The sequence below is a fragment of the Narcine bancroftii genome, chromosome 4 (assembly GCF_036971445.1).
Source record: "Narcine bancroftii isolate sNarBan1 chromosome 4, sNarBan1.hap1, whole genome shotgun sequence".
NCBI lineage: Eukaryota > Metazoa > Chordata > Chondrichthyes > Torpediniformes > Narcinidae > Narcine > Narcine bancroftii.
Window position 1 is genome coordinate 190,090,867 of NC_091472.1, and position 25,716 is coordinate 190,116,582.

The 25,716-nt window shown below is 37.9% G+C and overlaps 1 protein-coding gene across 2 annotated transcripts in view; it reads left to right on the forward strand.

Moving 5' to 3' along the window:
• LOC138761356 (sarcoplasmic/endoplasmic reticulum calcium ATPase 2) overlaps positions 1 to 25,716 on the forward strand; it is a 129,879-nt gene that overhangs the window by 102,110 nt on the left and 2,053 nt on the right. Inside the window, exons 14-20 of one of the 2 annotated variants that reach the window (XR_011356273.1) lie at positions 1,743 to 2,078; positions 9,610 to 9,830; positions 10,636 to 10,838; positions 14,364 to 14,449; positions 17,343 to 17,476; positions 19,460 to 19,577; positions 21,478 to 23,128. Coding sequence is in view for 1 of the 2 variants with exons in the window: in XM_069933321.1 (XP_069789422.1) it covers positions 1,743 to 2,078; positions 9,610 to 9,830; positions 10,636 to 10,838; positions 14,364 to 14,449; positions 17,343 to 17,476; positions 19,460 to 19,577; positions 21,478 to 21,598 (1,219 nt within the window). In the remaining variant the exon portion in view is untranslated. The remainder of the gene's footprint in view (positions 1 to 1,742; positions 2,079 to 9,609; positions 9,831 to 10,635; positions 10,839 to 14,363; positions 14,450 to 17,342; positions 17,477 to 19,459; positions 19,578 to 21,477; positions 23,129 to 25,716) is intronic. The other variant, XM_069933321.1, reaches the window with a different exon arrangement.

The window sequence follows — 25,716 nt, forward strand, 5'->3', positions numbered from 1 at the left end:
GGTTCTAAGTCATCTGACTATCACTGTGTTTTTGGCTAAATTGAATATATGAATAACCAATGGGCCACAGTAGTTATTATTTCAAGGAGTCATTCTGGATTTGTACACACCAGTGGTTCTCAACCTTTTTCTTTCCACTCACATACCACTTTAAGTATTCCCTATGCCATAGGTGCTCTGTGATTAGTATGGCATTGCTTAAGGTGGTTTGAAAACCACTGTTTTAATTGTACCTCATTGACTCGTTATGTCACAGTTTCATAACCAAAGGAAATGGGCCAATGACCATTTTTCTCAAGCAAAATATTTCAGTAACAATTGGGTCTAGAGCAGTGATTCTCAACCTTCCCTTGCCCCTCACATGCCACCTTAAGCAATCCCTTACTAATCACAGAGTACTGACGGCATAGGGATTACTTAAAGTGGTATGTGAGTGGAAAGGAAAAGGTTGAGAACCACTGGTTTACAAAAAGATCATGAAGGTATGAATAAATGTACAGCCAACTGTACAGGAAATGATCCTGCAGGTCCCGTTGGAAACATAATTCAGAAACCACTCTCAGTGAGATGTAAAGATACATTGGGGTTTATATTTTATTCAAATAACTAAAGTGTCATAATTCCAGTATGTTCATCCAATGTACTATAAAAGGGTGAATTAAAATTTCACCCCAGAGCAGATAAGCTGTGGTTTTTTTTTTAGCAAATTTGATTATTATGCTTTTCTTTTGAATGTCATTGCTGGTAGCCTGCTATCGATAATTTTGCAATCTGACAAGGTGAATCATTTGCATTATTAATTATGAGACAATTTTAGAATAACACAAGAACAAGGAAGACTTTTACATATCAGAACAGAATATTTTTGCACGCACTGACTTTTCTGCAATGATATAACAAAGGTCTGACTATCTGGTGTTGGATAACTGATGAGCAGCTTTTGTCTCTCATTTGAGAGTTCAAAATCCCTGGTTTTGGTCATTTGTCTTCAGAAATATCTGCACTGGGTAATAGGGTCATACTGAAGAATTTTTAATTGCATTTTTTTGTTTTTTAAGGGCTCATCTGTACCCTCTTGCATAAATTATTGAATGTAAATGTTTTGAAAACTTTCTGCCTGTATATGACTTTTGAAACCTTAATACACTGTAAAATTCTCAATTTTAGATCCTAATCAAAATATTTCAATTATATTGCATGTAATTAAATTTGTTAATATTAGTGTGTACCACTTTACACTGTTGTTCCAGAAGTTGCTCCCTTTGTACTTGTTCAGGGCAATCTGGAAAGAGAATTTACCAGACTCAGTAAGTGTTATTGGGTATCCATTGAATGGTGTTCGTCATTTCCTCAGAAGGCAAACTCTCACAAAGAATGGTCAATGTTTGGGGGACACTGGGCACTAGAAAGGGAAGAAGGTAAAAATCAACAGTCATATATTTAAAGCCTTAAAATTTCTCTGATACTGTTATTCCAACTTAATAATAGCGTGACAGGGTACTACCCAATGCATGTTTCTGTCAGGTGTTCAAAAATTTTGTTGCATCAATTTGGACCTTGTTCAATTGAAACATTTTGAGAACTTGCCTTTCCAAGATGCCAAAAATAAGAATTGAAATACACTTGTGCAAGTATTTCCTTTCTTTAAAATTGTAAAATAGAACATCACATATTTGTAGCATTCGTAATCTTTGGATAAATATAGCAGGATGATTAATAAAAATCTCTGATTTCCATTGCAGGTTGACCTTACATTCATTGGCTGTGTTGGGATGCTTGATCCACCAAGATCAGAGGTAGCTGCATCAATCAAGATGTGCAGATATGCTGGTATCCGTGTCATTATGATCACCGGGGATAACAAAGGCACTGCTGTGGCCATTTGCAGACGTATTGGTATCTTTGGAGAAAAGGAAGACGTTGGCAAAAAGGCTTTTACCGGCAGAGAGTTTGATGAACTTTCACCAGCAGACCAGAGAGAAGCTTGCCAAACTGCTCGCTGTTTTGCTCGAGTAGAACCTTCTCACAAATCCAAGATTGTGGAGTTTTTGCAAGCCTTCGATGAAATCACTGCTATGGTAGGAATACTAGCTTTTGAAGTACTCCAGTTGCCAATAACTGGCTGTTTTACTTTTTGATCCACCAAGCTCTGATAAGAGATTCAAAATTTATCTTACAGGCAAGCAGGCTAAAAGACAATGACTTCACAGGGAGAAGAATATACTCTGTAAATGAGATTCCCATGCGCTTTCCAATTAATTAATTAATAAGTAGTTAAAGCATTGACATCTATTTATGGTTTAAATGAACTCCAAACATTTTCATGAAGCTGTGGCCATTTAGCATAAATCCAAGTCAGCATTATGCATTTGAAATACAAAATTAGTGTTCAAAATGCTTTAGTCATTGGTGTTATGCATAAAGATGTTGGTTATTCAAAGTTGTTGTGTCTTAAATTGTGGAATTCCTGTTGGCATAGCTAGTTGTCAATGAGCAGTAGAGGATACATAATCTTTATCTATTGACTGTCCAACAGCAGGGGTTCTGGGATTTGGTTTCAATGTCAGGATTAAGGAAGAGAAATTCTGCCAAGTTGTAAATCCTACCGAATGTTTTCATGCGTAGATGTGAAGTGAAGAAGCAACATTGGACTTGGCTGTGATGTCCCTTTTGTAAAATTATGTTCAACACACCCAGATGAACTCAGTGCCTTCTTCTCCTGGTTTTACTACCAGAACATGAACCACTGCACACCCCCATGTCCCCTGATGATCAGCTATTGTTAGTATCTGAGTTGGATGTGTGGACTACCTTCAAGAGAGTCAATCCAAGGAAAGCATCCAATCTGGATTGAGTACCCAGCCAAGTTGTGAAAATCTGTGCTAATCAATTTGCCAATGTACTCACAGATATTTTCAACATTTCACTCTGACAGAACATGGAACCCTCCTGGTTCAATCAGTCCTCAATCTTACCTGGTACCCATGTAGTGTGTAATCACTCTAAACGTCTACTGATCAGTGGCACTCAAATCCACGGTGCTGAAGTGTTTTGAGAAACTGGTGTTGAAGCATAATAACTGCTGAGCAGCGACATGGATCCAATTTTCCCACTGCAGTTACAGGTTTATGGCAGATGCCATCCCACTGGCTTTGCACAATGCTCTGGAATACCTGGACAGCAAAGATGCATGAAACAGGGCGCTCTTTATTGACTACAAATTGGCATTCAGCACCCATCACCCACTCAAAACTGGCCAGTGCATCCTAAGACCTAGGTCTCAATGCCCCACTGTGTAATTGGATCCCAGATTTCCTGACCCCCCCCAGACCACAATCAGTGGGGATTGGTAAGAGCATCTCATCCACAATCTCCATCAGTTCCAGAGCATTACAGAGCTGCCTTCTTAGCCCCCTGCTCTACTCACTTTACACCTATGACTGTGTGGCTCAGTACGACAATAACACCATCCACAAATTTGCTTCTGATACCACGCTCGTGGGTTGTATAAAAAGAGATTATGACTCAGCATTTAGAAGGGAGATTGAAAATTTGGCTGAATGGTGTACTAACGATGACTTCGCACTCATTATCACTAAAACAAATGAGCTGATTGTGGACCTTAGAAGGGGAAACCCAGAAGTGTACCATCTACTGTCATTAGGGGGGATCAGAGATGAAGAGGGTGAACAAATTAAATTCCTGGAAGTCACTGTCTCACAGGACCTTTCCTGGTCCCAACACATAAATGTCATTGTGAAGAAAGCATGGCAGCACCTCTCTCAGGAGTTGGTGAAGGTTTGATATGACATTGAAAGCAATGGCAAACTTCAGAAAATGTGTAGTGGAACGCCTGCATCATGGCCTAGTCTGGGAGCGCCTATACCTCTGAGCAAAAACCCCTGCAAAAGATAATGAACGTAGCCCAGTGCATCACAGGCGAAACTCTCCCCACCATTGAGAAAATCTATATGGAGTGCTGCTGTTAGCAGCAGCAATCAAGATTCCACACCACCCAGGGCATGCTCTGGTCTCGCTGCGGCCACCAGGAAAAAGGTATAGGTACTACAAGATTCATACCACCAGGTTCAATAACAGGTACTTCTCCTCCTTCATCGGACTCCTCTCAATCAGAGGCTCATTTAAGGACTCTTACTCCGCACATTATTTATTATTGAATATTTATTTTCTGTATTGCACAGTCACTTTGTTTACATTTCTTTCTTTTGAATATTTATCTTTTCTTGAATTCAGTTTTTGCACAACTGATTAGCAGAAATTTTGCCTCACCCACTGAAAAAAGAATCTCTGGGTTGTATCTATGCAACCTTGAAATCTTGAGTTCTTAGGATCTGTTTTGGGCTAAGTAATGGTTACAAGTTAAAGCCTTTTCATTGTTTTTGTATTATTGATTATTTGTAAATAATTAGTGACTGTTTCAGAAATTAGTCTGTTTCTTGTAAACTTTTGTTGATATTGAAGGCAATAGACTGAGTTTTAACATTGGCCTCTGGAAACTTTCATCTATCAAATGCTGAAAAGTTCAGTGCATTACAGGATCAGATTGCTAGGTAGCAGCTCTCTAAAATTGAAAACATTTGAGGGGAGTCACGTGATGGAGTAGTGGCTGGTCGGGTGGAAACAGCCCTCTCCAGAGAAAAGAAAAAGGTGTGAAAAAGCAGAGCTCAATAAACATAAAATACAGGAAGGGAAAGATAAAGTTACAGAGAAGAGACAGAAGATGGCACCCAAAAGAGAAAAAGTAAAAATAACAGAGAAAAGGGAAGAAGGAAAATCACTGGAGAAAAAAGAAGGCGGCCTTACCTGCACGTCGGACCAGTGAACCACCATGGAGAGGAGCGGCCGATCTCCAGTGTTGGTGAGTCCCCAGAGGAGCGGTGTCCTCCTGACCGGTGGGCTCCAAAAATGGCTCTCAGAGCCAAGAAGAGGTGCGCATGCGCAGTGCGCAAGTAAAAGAAAAGCTTAACGCTGACGGGAGGGGGACTCAGCTGAGGAGCGGCCAGCTGCGGAATGGCCAGCTGAGAGACGCCCAGGATCGCGGCGTTCAGCTGGGAGAAGTAAACAAGAAAGAAGAAAAGAAGAGTGGTGAGAAAGAGAATGAAGGGCTGGAAGAGGGTGAGTGGCAACGGGGCGATCAGCAGGGGGACGACCTGCGGCAGGAAGCCCGGCAGGGGGACAACCTGTAGCGGGTGGCCCGGCAGCAGGTTGACCCGCGGCGGGGGGCCCAGCAAGGATACAGAAGCAACTCACCAGTGAAGGATGAAGATACAAAAATACAGAGAAGAGAAGAAGATGACACAGACATAGATACAAACACAGAAGAGGAGGAAGAAGACCAAGAATTTCAAAGGAAAAATAGAAGGACAAAGTTTAGATAAGGCCTTTTTTTGAAGAACAAATTAGGTCATTGAAAGAATGGCTGTCATTAGAATTTAGTTCAATCAAAAGAAAAATGAAAAGAGCTGAAGACAAAATGCAAAGCTTAGAGTTGGTCATGACTGAAATAGGGAAAAGAGTAGAAAATGTGGAGGAACGAAAAGCTGCTGTAAAAATGGAGATAAATGATTTAAGAGGGAAATTGGAAGAGAGCAGAAAATAAATTAAGGAGACACAAGATTTATTGTCACAGAAAATTGACATATTGGAAAACTACAGTAGGCGAAACAACATAAAAATATTTGGCCTAAAAGAAGGCAAGGAAGGGTCAGATATGAAGGAATTTATAAAAGGACGGATCTCGAAGGTGCTGGGAACGACAGATTCACATGAAGAAATAGAAATCGAAAGGGCGCATAGAGCATAAACCGCCACCACATCAAAACCGAGATCCATATTGGTAAAATTTCTAAGATATATGACAAGAGAAAACATACTGGAGCAGGCAAGAAAGAAGGTTAGAGAAGACAATAAGCCGTTAGAGTATAAGGAACAAAAAAAAATTTTTTTACCCGGACATAAGCTTCGAACTTTTAAAGAAGAAGAAGGAATTCAACACGGCGAAAACAATCTTATGGAAGAAAGGTTATAACTTTATATTAAGGCATCCTGCAGTATTCATTCCTGGGGAACGGAATAGACTATTCTGGAACCCAAAGAAAGCCCAAGAATTTGCTGAATATTTGCAGGAAAGGAGAAGAGAGGAGGAAGAGTGACAAGAAAATATACAAAAATATGTAAAAATATAAAGTAAAGATAATGTATGTATAAAGATTTAAAGATGGATAAGAGAAGGGGAAGAAGGAAAAAAAAGGGAGAGCTTTGTTATAAGTATAGGAAAATAGTGTTCTCTGGGGGGGCTGGGGGGGAGAATAAGGGTCACTGCGAAATCGGTTGACGCTTGCGAGTAAGTTCGCAAACCGAATGGAAAGGGGAGTTGTGGTTGCCATCAAGGGGACAGGAGGTTCATTTAGGGTTAAAGGGTTGTTGCTTGTGGGTATTGTTGGGGTATTTCATGTCTTAAATGCGTTGTCATATATTGAGACAAAAAAGGAAAACTTAAAAAACAGTAATGGGGAAAAAAAAGGGAATGGAGGTAGTGAAGAGGCGGAAAAATGAAAATGAAGATATAAGATGGCTGCATTGGACCATATGACTATAAACATTAATGGAATATATAATCAAGTTTAAGTTTATCCCATTGGGGGAAAAAAAATCACATATAATCTAAAAGACAAAGTTACAATGGTTGAAAAAACCTGGGAACCATATATCAAACATCACAGAAAGATTCGGCCTTGGACCTCCACCACCTAAAATGATAAGAAGATAAACACGATCAGATTTAATGTGACTAAGTAGATGATACGTCTTTTTTGTTTGTATTTCTTTTGTATAAAGATACTGTTTTATTGTATTTTATATGTCCAATATCTACTGTTTAAGGAGGGGGGTGGGAAGGGGGAAGGGAGGGATGGGGGGAGAAAAAGAGAAAATGTCACTGTGAATATTTAAAGAGATACATCTGTAAATATATTGGTTGATATGGTTCATAGTGCGATAAAGAATTACCAAAAAACAAATTGAAAACATTTTAGTTTCTATTGCCCCTCTCAACATTTTCAACCTCTCATTGTGGCAGTCAGAGGTTCCCACCAGCTTCAAAGGGGCATTATTCATCCAGGTACCCAAGAAGAGTAGAGTGAGCTGCCTTGACAAATACTGCCCAGTAGCACTAACTTCTACTGTGATGAAATGCTTTGAGAGGCTGGTCATGGCCAGAATTAACACGTACCTAAGTAAAGATCTGGACCCGCTGCAATTCACCTATCGTCACAATTGCTCCACAGCAGATGCAATATCACTGGCTCCCCACTCAGCTCTGGATCACCCTGAAACAGCAATTTATTCATACAGCTGCTCTTCATAGACTATAGCTTGGGGCTTTCAATACTCCAGGATCTGTCCTGGAGCTTCCACGTTGATGCAATCACAAAGGCTTGCCAATGGCTATACTTTGTGAGGTATCTGAGAAGATTCGGTATGTCACTGAAGACTCTCAACTTCTACTGGTGTACCGTGGAGAGCATTCTGGCTGGTTGCATCACTCTCTGGTACAAAAAAACTCCAGAGGGTTGTTAGCTCAGCCTGCAATATCACAGGCTCCAGACTTCACTCCATTGAGGACATCTACATGAGGTAGTGTCTTAAAAAAGCAGCCTCTATCCTCAAAGATCCCCACCACCCAGGCCACGCCCTCTTCACTTTGCTGCCATCAGGGAAAAGGTACAGGAGCCTAAAGACGAGTACTCAGCGGCACAAGGACAGCATCTTCCCCACTGCCATCAGATTCCTGAATTATCAGTGAACCACAGACACGGCCTCACTATTATTTTTATTTGTTTATAGTAATATTGTAAGATGGTTATAATATGAATGTTTGCCCTGTGACGCTGCCACAGACACTGACTTTCACGACAATAAATCCTGATTCTATCAAATGAATAATTTCCCACATTTTAAACTTCATCTGCCAAATGTCCTGTTCATCGAGGACCGGCTTTCTGATCTTGGCTACAAGCTGGAACTCCCCATTGTCCGCCATTTTAATTCCCTTCACTGTTCCCACAAGAATGTGACTATCATCCGCATCGTCCATTGCTACAGTGAAGCAAAATATAAACGAGGAACTGCATATTATATTCCTTTCAACGGCAGTGTTCCACAGTTAAACCTTTTTGGTTTGAAATAGGTAATTTATTAGAACAAATAGTGGGGGGTAAAATTCCCACAGGATCCAATGTTATTTTTACTGAAAGATATTATTAAACCTAAATTAAAATTGAATATGTATCAAGTGAAATTTGTTCAAATTGCTTTGGCAATAGCTAGAATTTGCTATAACTTGGAAGTTGGATATTGATTTGGGAATGGATAAATGCATGCGGAAGTTAGGAGTTGTATTCCATTTGGGAAATTTACAAAATGTGGGTATTAATATTTAAATGAATCTCGAACATTCCCTTTCTCTTGTAGGTCTCCATCAGATATCGAAAAGTGAAATACTCCTGTTGTGGTTCTCTTTTCCTTTTCTTTTTCTTGTGTTGTAGGGGGTCAAGGGAGGAGAGAGAGGGGTAGTAGGGGAATTTCTATTTTATTTTTTACATGTACGTATGTGTGTGTGTGTGTGTGTGTATACACATACATCACATGTATTTGGATTGAATTTGAAGTATTGTAGATGTTTATTTTGTGGTTTTAAATTTAAAATAAAGTATATTATAAAAAAGCATATTATATTCCTTCTGAGTAGCCCATCACCCAACAGCATGAATGTTGGGTTTTCCAGGAAAAAGGTGTAGGTGCCACAAGACTCACACCACTAGGTTCAGGAACAGTTGCTCCCCCTCCACTATCAGACTCCTCAACAACAAACTCAATCAGGGAGTTTTTAAAGGACTCTTACTTTTGCACTTGATTGTTTTATTCTCTCTGTGTTGCCCAGTTAGTTTGTTTACATTTTGTAATCTGTTTACAGTTCTTTATTTGTTTGCATGTGTACATTATGTAGTTTTATTTTGCGTTACCATTGACTGCAGGAAAAATAATTTCTGGGTTGTACATGATGTCATGTATGTACTCTGCTAATATATCTGACATTCTAATCTTGACCCAGTTCCACTGTCCTTTACATACTCCCCTTCAATTTTTCTCCAACTTTCCCTCTTCCTTTTAGTGGTCTTTTTCCCGACTTCTTCTTCCACCTTCATTTGCCCATCACCTTTGGCCTTGCCCTTTTATGCTTGCTGTCTCTCCTTCCCACTTTGGTCTTGACGAAGGGCCCTGACCCAAAACATTGCCCATTTCTCTCCATGGATATTCTCTGATGCACTGAGTCCTTCTAACTCCTCTTTGTTCACTCAGGATTCCACCATCTGCCACCTCTCCACTTAGTTCATTTTTCCAAAATGAAACCATACCCGACTGTGTTTTTTCAACATTGTTTGCTCAAGATATTTTGATCCAAGTATAAAGCTTTCAGATATTCAGACAGCTCATTTCTTTTGTTTTCAACCAGTGGATGTTGTAAGTTATTATGTTCCTAAACTCGACTCATTTTGTGTATCATGCACTGTTTATTTTTCTCTTTAGACTGGTGACGGTGTGAATGATGCACCCGCCTTAAAGAAAGCAGAGATTGGAATTGCCATGGGATCTGGTACAGCTGTAGCAAAATCTGCCTCCGAAATGGTACTGGCAGATGACAACTTCTCAACGATTGTGGCAGCGGTGGAGGAAGGCCGTGCTATCTACAATAACATGAAGCAATTTATTCGCTACCTCATCTCTTCCAATGTTGGGGAAGTGGTTTGGTAAGAGAAATAATGCTTTCTTCTTTCTTTCTTCCCCTTAACAGGCCATTTCATTAACAAAGTATATTGAAAGTCTAATATAACTCAGTCTTGCTAATTGAATGGAAATAATTTTAAATGCTAATAGCATTGAAAGATCTGTTTGGATGAATATAGAAATAATTCTCATCTATATTATAAATAATTTTTATCTTAATGTAACAATAATTGTCCTTCTCTTTGTCAGTCTCCCTTTAGAACACATTCTCCTCTCGAGTAAAAGGGTCTGCTCGTGTTATTTTTGTTTCCAGTTGGAATCAAAGAATTAGCTGCAAAGCCTTTCTCCTTTGAGCTGTTTCTCCCTTGTTCCCTTCCTATTTCTCAATGACATGCTAACCCTTAGCAATATTTTCTGGAAGCACACTATCAGCTTGTACAAATTGGTTATCAATTCCTCACACTTTCACTTCCAGTTCCTCCCTTGTCTATCACAGGGTTTTGGGTGAGCAGTCATTTCCTCCGGTTGATTATTAGGATTAAAGATGTGTTATGTTCTTTCAGCAAATTCATTCAGGCTACAAAGCTGATTTGTAAATGTACCAGAGGCCCCCCCCCCCCTACCCTTTCATCCCCAGTATTTGAGAAATAAATAGAAGAATGTGATTCTTGTACGGTCTTATCAGGTCTTCCTGATTGGTTGTTCTATTTCATAAACTTGCCTTGAAATGAAATCAACAATTTTTGTTAAACAAAAAGAAATGAATGCAATTTGGGTGCCTTTGCATGTAGCACTGAGAGAAATCAGAATTAATTTTTCTCCCCACAGCATTTTTCTAACAGCAGCTGTGGGCTTTCCTGAGGCTTTGATCCCTGTACAACTTCTGTGGGTGAATTTAGTGACAGATGGACTGCCTGCGACAGCACTAGGCTTCAATCCACCTGATCTAGACATTATGGACAAACCACCACGCAGTCCAAAGGAACCCCTGATCAGTGGCTGGCTCTTCTTTCGCTATATGGCTATTGGATGTGAGTATATTTTTAGAAGAGCAAAGGTTCACAGTCTGCCAGTCAGATTTTCCACTTCATGTACACCTCTTTGAGCTCTATTTGGGTTCAGTAGTGGTATTTCTCACCAGTATAAACCCGAATGTAGTTTTCTCAAATCATAACAAATGTTCTAAATTCTTTTTTTTTATACTTTATTTAAAATTTTATGACATGAATAAAATAAAAATTACATTTAAAGAAATAATAAAAAATAAGATAATAAAAAATTAGAATACTACATCATTAAACTACACAAATTAACCCCCCCAACATTAATCATCTAATTTAAACAACGAAATTAACACAACATTAATCATCTAATTTAAAATTAGTCCAACCCTCCCCCCCCAAAAATAAAGAGTGAAGAATTAATTAACAATATTGTAAATAAAATAGAAAAAACCTCACTTACAAAAAAAAGGATAAAACTTAACAACAAAAAAAATTACTAACAAAAAAAATATCAATACTAAAATAATATCCGTAAACATATATTTAAATCAAACATAATACATGTATTTAACAAATGAAATCCACTTTAAAACTAAGTTCAAATATTAAAATCATATATCAACCACATATCTGTAATACAAAAAAATCATAATTAATAATACATAAATACAGAATTTCCATTAATACCAAGTTTCCTTTATAATTCATCGAGAGAACAAAAACATCCCTTAGAAAAACAATCAGATAAACTTTTTATTCCCTTCCCCTCCCCTTATATAAAAAAGAAAAAAAGAAGAGTTCAAACTCTTATAAAATTCTCCATATTCTTCATTTATAACATCTTCAAAATTCTCTATCGAAATTAACTTAATTTTATTAAACTCTTCTCCCTCAATGTACTTGTACTTAATTTTCTTCTTTTTCTTCTTATCACCTTTTCCCCTCATCTTCCTCTTCATCTAATTTAACATCCTCAATTTTTGACTTATTATCTTCTGTGACATCATCCTCTTAAAAAAGAAAAAAGAGAAACCCCCCCAAAAAAAAGAGAAAAAAAAGGAGAGAGAAAAACCTCCTAATTCCCTCTCAATTACAATCAGAAAACAAAAAGAGTTAAAAAAAAATTATTTATTTAAAAAAAATAATAAAAAAAAACCTTCACTTCTTAACCCAAAAATTAAAAAGAAAAAAAAAAACAGGTCGGAGGTCACAACTACCTCTTCCTGTTTAAACCGCCCAAAGCGGTAACTCCCCCAAAATATTGGGTGTGAGATAACTCACAGGTAGCTGATGACTTCTGGAAACTAGTGCCCACCCAGTTCCCTCTCTCAACTCCCATTTCATTAAACTATCATCATTATTTAAACTATTTAAACTCTTCTCAAAAAAAAGATAAAAGATTTATTTTTTTAAATCAACGTTACCACTTTGGTCACCATTGCTTCCATTTCTTTTAAAAAACTGGATCCCACCTTACATCTCTACTCTCTTTGGAGACCTTGAAGGACTACATCGTTCCTGAAACTGCATGATTGGTAGAGACTAAGCAAAGTCCATAACCTCTTTAGGATTGTCAAAGAACTTTGGCTAATTTCCATCCAAAAAAATCTTCAGTACCGCAGAATACCTGAATGTTGCCTTATGTCTTTTTTTCCACAACCGTTCTTTCACAGAATTAAATTCGCGTCGTTGAAACATAATTTCTTGACTCAAATCTTGATAGAAGAAAACAGGATTATTCTGAACCATCAAAGGAGATCTATTTTGCTGGGCATTTCTAATAGCCATACGTAAAATTGTCTCTCTGTCACAATAGTTCAAACAACGGATCAAAACAGATCTTGGATTCTGTCCTGAAAAAGATCTTCTTCTTAAAACTCTATAATCATGTTCCAGTATTAAACCTTCAGGGAATTTATCCTGTTCTAACACTCGTGGAATCCATTCAGTAAAAAATTTTCTTGGATCTGGTCCTTCTATGCCTTCTGGCAAACCAACAATTTTCACGTTGTTCCGTCTAGATTGATTCTCCAAATAATCAACTTTTTTTGCTAAATTTTTATTTTGGATCTGCAATGTTTCAATTATTCTATTTTCATCTTGCAGTTGATCCTGTGCATCGACTAAACCTTGATCACACATTTCAAATCTTTCAATGGTTTCAAGCTTAAAAGCTCCATTAATGACTTCCGCCATCGCATTAATCTTGGAAATAAACAGGTTCACAAAATTAGCTAAGTGACTCGATACAGAATATATCTTATCTTCAAGATCCTTAAGACATTTCAACAGAAGTAGATTCAGGCATAATGGGGTCTTGCTGTTCCGTAGAGACCACGGGATCTTCTGTCCCTTCCCTTATTTTAGTATCTTTTCTAGCAGTTTGACTTCGTATAAAAATCCCTCTCAAAGTCCCCCCAGCAATGCCAGGAGACTGAAGATCAGGGTTATCTTTAAGCCAAATCTCTTTAATCATCTTCACTGAATTGATGTCTGGAAAAACCGTTGTAATTGAAGATGCATTTTGCAGCGCCACCACTGTAGCATTCGAATGACAGCTCTTTAACTCTCCAGCTGGTGGCGCCCCAGCTGATCCAACTGTCAAAGCCTCAGCAACAGCACCCACAGTGGCCACCGTGCGAAACAATGGCACCCGTCCAGCCCCTTGTTCTGAAAGCTGTTGAGTTCGACCTTCAGAGAGCCTCACCGGCTTAAAACGGAGCTTCAATGCCGAACTCTGCACGTCCTCCTCTGGATCCATTCTACGCTGAGTCCTGGCTTCTTGTAAACAAGTAGGCTCAGACAATTTCGGAAAATGTAGTTTTTTAACAGTCTGTTGATGTTTTCTTTTACCTTTTTTTGCATATAAACCATTAGGCACTAATCCAACACCTCTTATTATTTATAAACTTTTAAAAGAACTTTAACGGGCACTTAAAGACAAAACAATAAATCAGAGTCAGGAGAGGTCTGGAAGGTACGTCTGTTCCCTACACCATCTTGCCACGCCCCCAAATGTTCTAAATTCTTTCCAAAAAAAGTTATAATCATATAATTTAGCTTTTTATATTTAGACTTTGTTATAGAAAAAGGGTCCTTCAGAATATTTTCCCCTTTCCCTCAAAATAATTCTTATTTTCATTGAAGAGCAAATGTACAATTGCAAGAAATTTTTCCATCATAATTCCTCTAGTGTTTCCCCAACCACTCTAAAGCAAATCTGCTAATGGAGGTTTTGTCGCAGCAGGCAAACCGTGGTTCCACCAATATGGAAATATGCTCTGACAGTTTTCATTACAAATCTAAATATCTCAAGTAATTTCGCTTGGGTTTTGTGTTGCCTCAGAAAGCATGAATTTGATGCACTGATTTCCAATTTTTTTTCTTGTTTTAACAAATAAGCGCAGTTGTTTTTGTGCATTTATGGAATAGGCATAATTGCAGGTTGTAATGTCTGTAGCATCCACAATGATATAATGTCAAGTAAACGCGAAATTCAGTATTTCCTAAATAATTTTATTAGAATTATTTTATCCTTTGATCTATTTTCAGGTTATGTGGGAGCTGCTACAGTTGGTGCTGCTGCCTGGTGGTTTATAGCTGCTGAAGATGGACCTAGGATTACTTACTACCAGCTGGTAACATTTAGTTTAATAACATTTCTAATACAGAAGCTCTTCATTATACTCATTGCCTAGAGATGAAAAGTACAAACACGGCCTGTTTCCGCTCCGTAAATGGTTATATGGTTATATGGTTATGGTTTCAAATAACACAGGCTTTGATACAATGCGATTTGAAATTTCTGACCCACATTTTTAAATTTGCAGGGTTAAAATTTTATTGTTACCTCATAATACTTTGCAAGACCCTAGTTTAAAATATTTGAAATATAGGCACTGAACTGTGGAATAGAGAGAGTTAAGTGGCTGTGTTGAAAGTTATTGCTGTCCCCGCTGTGATCGGGCTCCCTGCACTATCTTGCAGCACACTACCTTACACTGACGGGAATCTGTCTTTTTTTTTGCCTCTGCTTTGATGTGGCAGACCAGTGAGTTTCCAAACCACTGAACAACGCCAGTTTGTATGGAGGGAAACACCTGGAAATTGCTGTGGAATAGAGAGAGTTAAGTGGCTGTATTGAAAGTTATTGCTGTCACAGCTGTAATTGAATTCCCTGCACTATCCTGAGGTGCTACCAATCTAACTTTGATGAAAGTCTCGTGGGCGATTTGACATAAATCTGCATTTGACAAATATTTTCTTAAATCAACGATGTTCACTTATTGCCAATAAATATCTATTGCCAGTAAAAATCAGTTTCATATATCCCAGTGGTTCTCAACCTTTTTCTTTCCACTCACATACCACTTTAAGTAATCCCTAGGCCATCAGTGCTCTGTGATTAGTAAGGGATTGCTTAAGGTGGCATGTGAGTGGCAAGGGAAAGTTAAGAATCACTGCTCTAGACCCAATTGTTACTGAAATATTTTGCTTGAGAAAAATTGTCACTCCCCCATTTCCTTTGGAGTTATGAAACTGTACACATAACAAGTCAATTAGGTACAATTAAAGCAGTGGTTTTCAAACCACCTTAAGCAATCCCATACTAATCACAGAGCACCTATGGCATAGGGAATACTTAAAGTGGTATGTGAGTGGAAAGAAAAAGATTGAGAACCACTGATTTATAGGATTGGAATGTATTACATTAAAGTGCTTTGTAATAATGCTTTGAACAGTGTGGTTTTCCATAGCACTGAACTTGGTTGGAATGATTTAACTGTGGTATGTCTGTATATCATTATTTTATCTTCAAGCAATCACAATATAAAAGTGATGGTAGGTAATAAATGAAAACTATGGCACAGGTCGAGTACTCTTTAACCAAAGTTCCAAAAACCAAACTTTTTTTTAAAACACTGACATGGCATCACAGGGGGTGGGGTGGGGGGAGGTGGGAATCAACACCGGATTTGCCTATGTAGGGCTCTGACACTCTGTTGGCGCCAGTTTGATTACAGTAAAAAAAAATCTTTGCTTCTGGCTGGGAAGATACCAAACAGAGCTGGGTCCAAGTCTTCAGCATCAGTTGCAGCTGGAGTCGGCAATGGCAACTCCATTCTCAAAATCGGGTGCAGTGCTGTCTGCAATGAAGAAGTTCCCTCTGGCTCCCAGACAGGAGCAGGGGCCTTGGGCTCCCGGGCTGAAGCAGGGACCACAGTCATGGGCTGGCAGTGGGGAGGTGCCGGGGATCGGGGTGGCAAAAGACAAAAACCATTATTAACGGAGGCTGATGACACTGGAGGAAACATTTGAAAAACCCATCAAAGAGAATTTCTAGTGTTTGGTGTTGCATTTTTCTTCTTTTATAAGTAGAGATAGTTTTTTTTGGGAAGTACTCAATATTATTTCATGTAAATTTTCCACTTGTGATGTCATGTCCAGCACTCAAAAAACTTGCCATTGTTGTTATTTAACCACTGATGCAGCTATTCTGTTGATGCTACTGTCCCTGTTTAAATCCATTGTTCCAAAATCAAAAAAACTTCTGGTCCCAAGTGTTTTGGATAAGGGTTCTGTACCTGTATTAGAATCATTTCCAAATTCAAAAATAAAATGTCTGTGCTACATGTACTCTTGGTTCTCTGTAAAGAAAAGTCTGTTTTCCCTGTAGCAGATTATGATTTAAAATTCGTAATGTTCCACTGCACATGAAATTGAAAGATCATAAGGGGGCATCTGTTTTAAACATGAAGGTGGTTTCCCCATGACATTACCCAAGTACAGGTACATAATTCTTTATCCGGACATCTAAAATCCAGAAAGCTCTAAAATTCGGCAGCACGAGTCAGGCTGACAAGGGGGAGAGACCGGCCACGCGTGTCGAGCTAGCAAGGGGGAGAGACCGGCAGCGCGAGTCGAGCTGGCAAGGGGGGGAGACTGGCAGTGTGAGTCAGGTGGGTGAGAGACCGGCAGTGCGAGTCTGGGGGGGGGTCTGGCAGTGCGAGTCAGGTGGGTGGGGGGGGGGGGGGACAATGGGGGGAGACCAGCAGCGCAAGTCGGGCTGGCGGCGGGGGGGGGGGGGGGGGAGGTAGGGGGCGACGGCAGCACAATTTCAATGAGGTTAAATATGGCTTTCTGAAATTCGGAACCCACTATCCCCCTAGGGTTCTGGATAAAGGATTGTTTACCGCATCTCATTCTTCCTGCAAGCTTAGATTAAAGCATTGATGGGCATTCTCTTGCATTGTAATTGTTCCATTGTTTAAAAATGTCATGCATTGACTGTAGCATGCCACTGGATAACGAAAGAAAGGCTGCAAATTATTTTCCTTCCCTTCCCCTTCTTCCACATAAGACATCAAGGCCAAGCTTATCCATATTACAGACACTACAGATCATTACCCATGTAGGTAACAATGTGAGCATTGCAAGATGGCAAATTGCACCTGCCAGTGGAACCATTAAAAGTCTTAAATAGCTTAATTGTTGTTCATTGTTTTTTATTTTGTCTTTGCTTTATTGTAGAGCCATTTCTTGCAATGCAATGAAGAAAATCCAGATTTTGATGGTGTTGACTGTGAAATATTTGAATCACCTTATCCCATGACTATGGCACTCTCTGTCTTGGTGACCATTGAGATGTGTAATGCTCTTAACAGGTTAGAAATGTTGCTCTCTCACCTTGAGATTGTGCTTTCCATTTATAATTGGTGTAGTGGGTAGAAAAAAGGATAATGTTAAAATCTATGCAATTTCTTGTGCTGAAGCAGGTAATTGAGCACTGGATGGTGATTGATCTGATGTACATAATGCATTTGGATAATTATACATTGAATGATCATTTTCAAGTGTATGCTTTATCACTTGTTCTGTTCACAAGTAAATACAGTTCATTTTTTTGCAAGTACATACTACTTTAAATGCTGGAAGTATCAAATATCCAATTAAATTATGAGAATCCTGCATCCATTTTCTGTACATTTTTTGTATTTTCAACAGATTCGCATTTCAGGTGTTTCGAACTAGTTGATTATTTGATGCCAATTAAAGTGTCATTAATTCTAGAAATGTGGAAAAAAAATAGTTGGAGCTTGTACATTTCTTTTTGTGCAGATGATGTACTTCACATATAGAACACAAATAAGACATTGATTCATGGACCTTGCAAGTGGTTTTGCTTGAGCGGAGTGGTGGCAGTAGGGTGGAGACATTACATGATGTTTAAGTGTTTCTACAGACTCTTGATAGCAAAACCTTGAAAGCTTAGTCATCATTTATTGTACATTTAGAACTGGACTAGCTGACAAAATCCTCAGTCAAATAGATTGAGGCAATATTCAAGACGGGTTACGTTATTGGGCTAGAAATTCAGAGACTCAGCTAATGATCTAGAGATGTAACCTCACTTTTTTCAACAGCAGTTGAAGTATTTTATTTGTGTTAATAGAGCCAATCTAGAAATTTAAAATAAATATTAGTACAGGTAACTCTGAAACTAACAGATTATTGATTTTAAAACCCATAAGATTTACTGTTTTATTATAGGAAAGGGCATTTGTTCTTATTAGGCTGGTCTAAATAAGATTCTCCTTTATTAGGCTGACAAAACATTGAGTTTGGCTAATTGAGGCTGGGCAATATATGCAAGCTTTATGGTGGTTGTAGTAATGCAGATAGAAAGTTACAACATGATATTGATCCGCTGTAGAGTTGGGCATTGTGGAGGTAGATAGCATATAATCTTGATGTGTATGAAGTGAAGAAGTTTGAAAGGTCAAAGAAAGGTGGGCGTAGTCAGGTCCTAGGGAGTACTGATGAACAGTGGAACTGGTTGGTCCATAAATCCTTGAAAGTGGCAGCACGAGTAGATAGGGTGGTGGAGGAGGATTATGGAATGCTTGCCTTCAACATCATTTGCATGGAATATGAGAATAGAGCTGCCACATTATAACTTAATAAAATATTGGTTTAGGCCATATCTGGAGTATCATGTGTAGTTCTAGTTGCTAATCAAAAGATATGATATGAATGATTGGGTTTGTTTTCACAGTTGTGGAGGAGATGAGTGATTTGATAACAAAGTTTTGGGAGGCAAATGGGTAGATAGTAATAAAAATTTCTAGTGGGACTGACTTAAACAAAAAGGACAATTGATTAAAAAGTCCAGAGAGGATCTGAGGGTTTTTTTTTCTCTTATGGAAGTGGTTGGGATTTGCAGCACATTGCCTAAGCAGCTGTGGGGGCAAATGCTCTCACAACATTTAGGAAGCATCTAGGCAAGTGCCTGAATACATAAGAAACACAAGGCTACAAACCAATGGGTAAATGTGTTTAGGACAGATTGCTATAATGGTTCTGTGCTGTATGAGTGACTCAGCAGTGGCCCGCAAAGCTCCATCCTACAAATTAATTTTAAAAAAATAACCCAAAGAGAGGTTTTCTCCCTTAGAAAATGAAGTGTGCAGCCTAAAAATCTATAAATTATCCTCGGTCTTCAGAGTTTCATGCATTGCACAACCTTTAAACTAGCACTTTTTACATTTAATAATAAGACGAAGAATGGTGGATTTAATTTTCAATAAGAAACCTAACTAAGTATGACTCAAATTACTTTTGTAATATTTCTGTTTTTTTTTCTTCAGTTTATCAGAGAACCAGTCACTTTTGAAGATGCCACCTTGGGAAAATATTTGGTTATTGGGTTCAATCTGTTTGTCGATGTCTCTTCATTTCCTCATTTTGTACGTGGAGCCACTACCGGTTAGTCAGATGACATTAAATATTTTGTTATATTTTCCTCCTGGGCACTTGTGTGCTGCTTTCTGAAAAATGTATTCAATTCTTTGTTCTTTGGTTATTTTGTCAACAGCAATACTTCACAAACTGACTATGTAAACTGTTTGTGTTTGCATAAAATTTTTTGTCCCCAAGTGGCTGTTCAGGTCATCACTATCGCCCCTGCTTTTTCCCTTGACGCTCAAATGCTTCTCATGCTGATCTAATTCCCACGTTCCAATAGCTCAATGTCTAATTGCATTTTGCAAGAAAACAAAGCAATCTAACCTGATTTACTAGAAGTTCCAGCACCAGCCATGAGGTTTCGTGCAGGGAAAAACTATACTGTTTATTCTATTGAGCCCTTTAATAATCTTGAGCATTTCTTCAATTCTGGCCTCGTTATTTAACCCTCCCTCTTCTAATGAATACATTCCTAGTTCAGATTTCTTCTTTTATTTTCTTCTCTCCTTGGTATTGTGATTTGTTTTTGTTTCTCTAACTACTTCATTTTTTTTTAATTTGATATTGATACATGAAAGGTGAACCTCATTTACCTAATTTTGTTTTCTTATCTGCAGTCCCAATTTTAATTTTGATGTGGGAAATTCATTGATCATTAAGTGGACAGATAACCTAACACTTTTAGAATCTCAATTACCTTCTAGGGCTAGGTGCTTTGTGTTTGGGACTGGTTTGTGTTTTACTATCTTGCTCTGGGCTGGGGAATTGGTGGTGCAGGATTGGCAAAGAATTTCAGATTTTAACATTATACATTCTTACCATTATTGACGAGTAGAACAGATGAAAACTCATCATAGCCGAGATAGTGGTAGTTCCTTTAATGGATTTTAATTTTCTTTTATCTAATTCTTTGAATTGTTGCCTTTGACACAGTGAAGCATTTTCCTTCTCTGTGTCGTGGTTTTTGAAATAAAACGATTAATTTGATCTTTCAGTGTCCTGGTTGAAACTACAGTTGTTGGGTTTTTTTTTTAATGTCAACCAGTCAAGCAATCTTGCATTATTTACTCTTTCTAAATTTTAATGTTGTTACCTGGTTACAGTGAGAAGGCGAACAGACCAACAGGTTATCTCTAGTATTGCATGCAGCTGTGTAAAGAAGACAATTTACAAAATGTTGGATGACCACGAAAAGGAAGATCATTTGGCATCAAGCCAGGGCAGCATAAGAGCACTGTTATGGGGTTCATTCAGGAGCCTGGTAGCTGTAGCATCTTGAGGCCTGTTGGTGCACGTTTCACACTCTTGAGTCTTCTCATCTGGGGAGTGATGGGCCTTTCACAAAGTTGGTTGTCTTTCTGAGATAGGGGAGATGTAGATGGAGGTGAAGGAAGTTTTTATGTTCTGAGCTGCATTCATTACCTTCTGAGGTTATTTCCAGTGTGGAGCAGAGCAGCTTTTGACAGTGCATCTGTAGAAGTTGAGGACAGGCAGCTATGCCACACTTCCTTAGACTTCTAATCTAAGACATTGATGGTTGCAGGGTAGCAGATCGTTTCTTTTTAATACGTGGTATAATTGCACATGCACATAAAATCTCCTCTTCCACATCCCCTCCCCTACAACCAGTCATCATCCCAGTGTAAAAATCTATCATTCTCAAGCCTTTCCTCATAATGTTAACCTTTTATTTTTTATTCTTGGCTTTGGAGTTCAATCATTTGGATTTAGTTAAAATCTGAAATATTGGCTATGTACGCAGGTGATATTTTAAAAGTGATCCAAATAAGGCTTATTGTTATTGCCTGTGTATTAGTAAATGGAATGTAAATTAAGTGTTGAGTTCATTGGCTCATTTTGTAGCTAATTTCAATAAAGTTTCTAAAAAAAAAGTAAAGGAGACATTTACTTTTCTTTTCAGCTCATCTTCCAAATTACGCCATTAGATGTAACGCAGTGGCTGATGGTCCTGAAAATCTCTCTACCTGTCATTCTACTGGATGAGACACTCAAATTTATTGCTCGTAACTACCTTGAACCGGGTAAAGAGTATACTCTGCCTAGTGGCAAACAGTGTGGTTTCTCAGCATGTACAGAGGGGATTTCCTGGCCTTTTGTACTCATTTCTGTACCTCTGGTAATCTGGCTTTACAGTACAGACACTAATTTTGCTGAAATGTTCTGGTCTTGACTGAATAGCTGTCGTGGAATAGTTTCGTGGAAAAGACATGGCATTTGATTAACTGCTACCAAAATTTTTATCATTTAAACACCTGATTCCAAGAGTCTGTTTCTGCTGAATTTCATATGAACCCATGTATGGATGAAGTTAATATTTTTTTCCTGAACTCAAATAAAACGGGATTGATTTTTACACAATTTAAAAAAAAGAATTTAGAAATTAAGCTGTGCATTGATGTGTACAGAAATTAATACTATTTTCTGCAATATTTTGTTTTTGTAGATGAAACAGCATGTACAGATGTGTTCTGTTTACTAATTTGTCATCTTTTGTGTATAAATTAAGAACTAGTAAGCCAACGGATGTATTTTTTTTGGCAATAGATATGGAACAATTGCTTGAGAATGTTAAATTCTTTGGAAAACATTTTAAAAATAATTCCATAGGTTGTCACCTCATGGCTATTTTTTGCTTGGGTTCTATTTTAGACTTTGTGCCTTCTGTCATTTTTTTTTTTGTCCAAACTTCTTATTTTCTGCACTCTGCAGAAAACTGCTACCTCAGCCAGCTATTTGTTTTATTTCTTGTAATCATTTCTGTGTTCTCAACAGTCATGTTTACAGTTGAACTCTACTTGAGGTATGCTGATTTCTTCCTGTGCAGTACACACTATTTCCACCATCCCTTGCCCACCCTCCTGACCACTCCTCCACCCAACCTCTTATTGCTTTTTTAAAAAAAATTCTTTATCTCTCAGTACGTTTAGAGAGTATTTATTTAAAGCACTAATTGTATATTGTAATGGTATTAGCAAATTTCTTTACTTTTTGCCACTTCACCTTGGATATTGCAAAGTCGAGGGTTAATTCACATGTCATGAAAATAAAATAAAATGTTTTGGACTGAGAGAGGAATTTCTATATGTCTCTTTTGATCAGGCTAAATCTTAGAGTTTCTTCAAATGCAGTGCATAAGCCCTGAATAATAAATTGTTTTCAGGTCTTATTTGTTAAACTCTTAATTTTCACATAAATTTGAACAAGGTTTGAAGAAATATTTCACACCTGTGTATTTGAAAACACTGAAGTAGCTGTAAGCTAATTGTTTAGATGCTAAGGCTGAGCACAAGCCTGCAATAGCGATATTTTAAAACTAGAAACTGTAGATGCAAGCTGTAAGTAGCATACAACCCAATACTCATTTGACATAATGTACAGAACTAAAAGTAAATTTTAACATACTATCACACTAACTATTACAGCTGTAATAATCTAAATGTTGGATAATAGCATGTTTTCTCAAGTGAAATTTAAGTGAGGTGGATTTTTACATGTGTTAACAACCTAACAATGGTGTTTCCTTCAACGCCTTCCAAAATACATCATTTAAAGTGAGTATATTTACATTTTGTAATTGCCTCATTCCAGTTCTGGTACCCTATCCTGAGTTTAGTCCAGGATTCTGGTATATTAGATCAACACATGATTCTATAGATCCTTTCAAACACAGAAATTATTTTAAAAAATTCTTTTGTTGTGAAATTTAATGAATTAATGCAGTACTTTTCGAGAAAGATGTGGTTTTTTTTGGTTTAGGATTAGATGTAACACTTTATGTTATACATTTAATAGTTCATTTTTAATGTTTGGATAGTAATTGTATCTGAATCCTGGATCAGACTGCCTTCAGCATGCTTGTACAGTAACACTTTGCTTTCAAACACATTAATCCAGGTGAAGAAATCAGATGAAAGCAGTTGAGATCTTTTTAACAATTATTTTTTTTAAAACTACAATTTTAAAGAGGGAACTATTTTTTATTCAAGATGTTCATTTCAACATTCCACAGTTGAAAAGGGGCAGTCATTTCATCAGCTGCTTTCAGCATTAAATGGTAACGTGGATGGCATGTATCACTAAATGACTCACAGTGCTCATGTTAAGTTTCTTCTGAAATCTCAAAATTATCATAATGGCCTATTTTCCCTCGTTTTGTTGAAGTGTGGCCCAGTGTGAATGTGAGGTTCTAAAGAATTGACAGTGGCACCTTAATTAGGTCATCTCTCACTTCTGAATGCCATCTGCATTTTGTAACAGTAACATTCTAGATACTCCAAATGAAACCTTCTTGACTTATCTGGATGGTTGGTTACTTAGTGAATTGTTGAGGCAGTTTCTCCCATGGACAGAATTGGCTTAATGGAAATTGACAAAAAAAAAGAATGTGCTGGAAATACTCAGTAAATTAGACTGTTCCAGTGAAAAGGTGAATGACATGAAGCAGTCATTGGTTCTTGAATAGAATCAAAAAGCAACAGGAATGATCAATTGCCCCCTTGTCCCTTCTCCACAATTGACTAATCCAGTCTTGGCCTTAGCTTCCCTTTCTTGTTGGTCTCAATATGGGATATATGTGGCTGTCTGGAATAGAGAATTCCAAAAAACTTCAACCATCTGAATAAAGAAACTCCTTTCAGCTTAAAGTAGTGATTTATTATGAAGCTGTGTCTTCTAGTTCTAGATAGCTCTCCTAAAATCCCCTCGGTATCCACCCTGTCAAACCCTCTTAAATTTTAATTTGTTGATTTAATCCTTTTAAACTCTCATGAACTGGTCTGGGTAAATCTCCAACTTGCTTCATGCACCAACCCCTTTATCCTAGGAAGCTCGTTGGTGAACCTCCTCTGTGCTGCATGTATTACGTCCAAAGCAAATATTTATAAATGGGTGGCCAAAATCATGTTCAGCATTTCAGCTGTAGTCGTAACTAAATTGCATCTTAACTTCCCTACTCTAATTCCTGAAATTAGGTCAACATTCCATCATCCTTTCCAATTACTTTTTGTGCTTGCATGTTAACTTGAATCCAAGACCACTTTGACTTGAAATATTTTGGAATCTCACTTCATTTAAATAATTTGCTTCTTCATTCTTCCTTCATATAATAACCACATTCATCCACAGTAAACTTTAGTATCTGCTATCTTCCTACCCACTATCTTTAATCTGATTTTATTACTTTGCCAGTTCTATGTGTACTCACAACTGGCTCACCCAACTTTTTTACTATTATCAACAAATTTTGCTACTTTACTTTTTTGTCTCTTTATCCATGTCGTTAGCATTGAGTATAAATAGCTGAGTCTCCAGCAACAAACCACGCGGCATCCCACGGGTAATGGAGTACCAGTCTCCAAATGATCCATCGAGGTTTTCTGTTCGTCTCCCATTTCCTTGTCAATATGTTAACCCCAATCTGTGTGTTGCAGAGTAACTGTTCATGAGACATTTTTTTCATATACCTGTAAATCCTCAGTGTTCACTTGGTTCTCATTTTCTCGCCTTGTTTGTTAATTTCCTCAAAGATCTCGAACACACTTTCCCTTTCATAACGCCATGTTAATTGTCCCCTTTATTATCTAATAATGTTCTAAATTCCCAGCTGCTGGATTCCAGCATTTTGACAATTATAGATGTTAGGCTGTCTGATCCTTTGTACCTTTGCTACTCTTGAAAAGTGGCATTGCAGTTGGGATTTTCTCATCTGACACCTCTTCAGAATCTGAGGAATTTTGGTAGATTAGCGGCACATCCATTATCTCTGCAAGCCCTTTTAAGTGCAGGTCATCACATCTGAGGCTTCAGCCCCAGTAGTTAGCCTGGCTTTTTTTTTCCTCTGGTGATGGAGATTACTGTTCATTCTATCCTCCCTGTGACTCCTTGGTTATCTACTATCATTTGAATTTATTATTTTAGTTTCTGTACCATGAAAATAATTAGAATCACTGCCATTTCTCAAATTTTTATTTCCCCCAGGGGATCAATGTTTACGTTAGCTAGACTCATCATTTTTTATACCTGTAGCAGCTTTTATTCTTTGTTATTTGTTTAATTGTTCTATTTTCTCTCTCCTTGCAATTTTACTCATCCTTTTCTGAATTTGCAAATCTTTCCCCAAAAGTTATGTTTGATCAGCTGA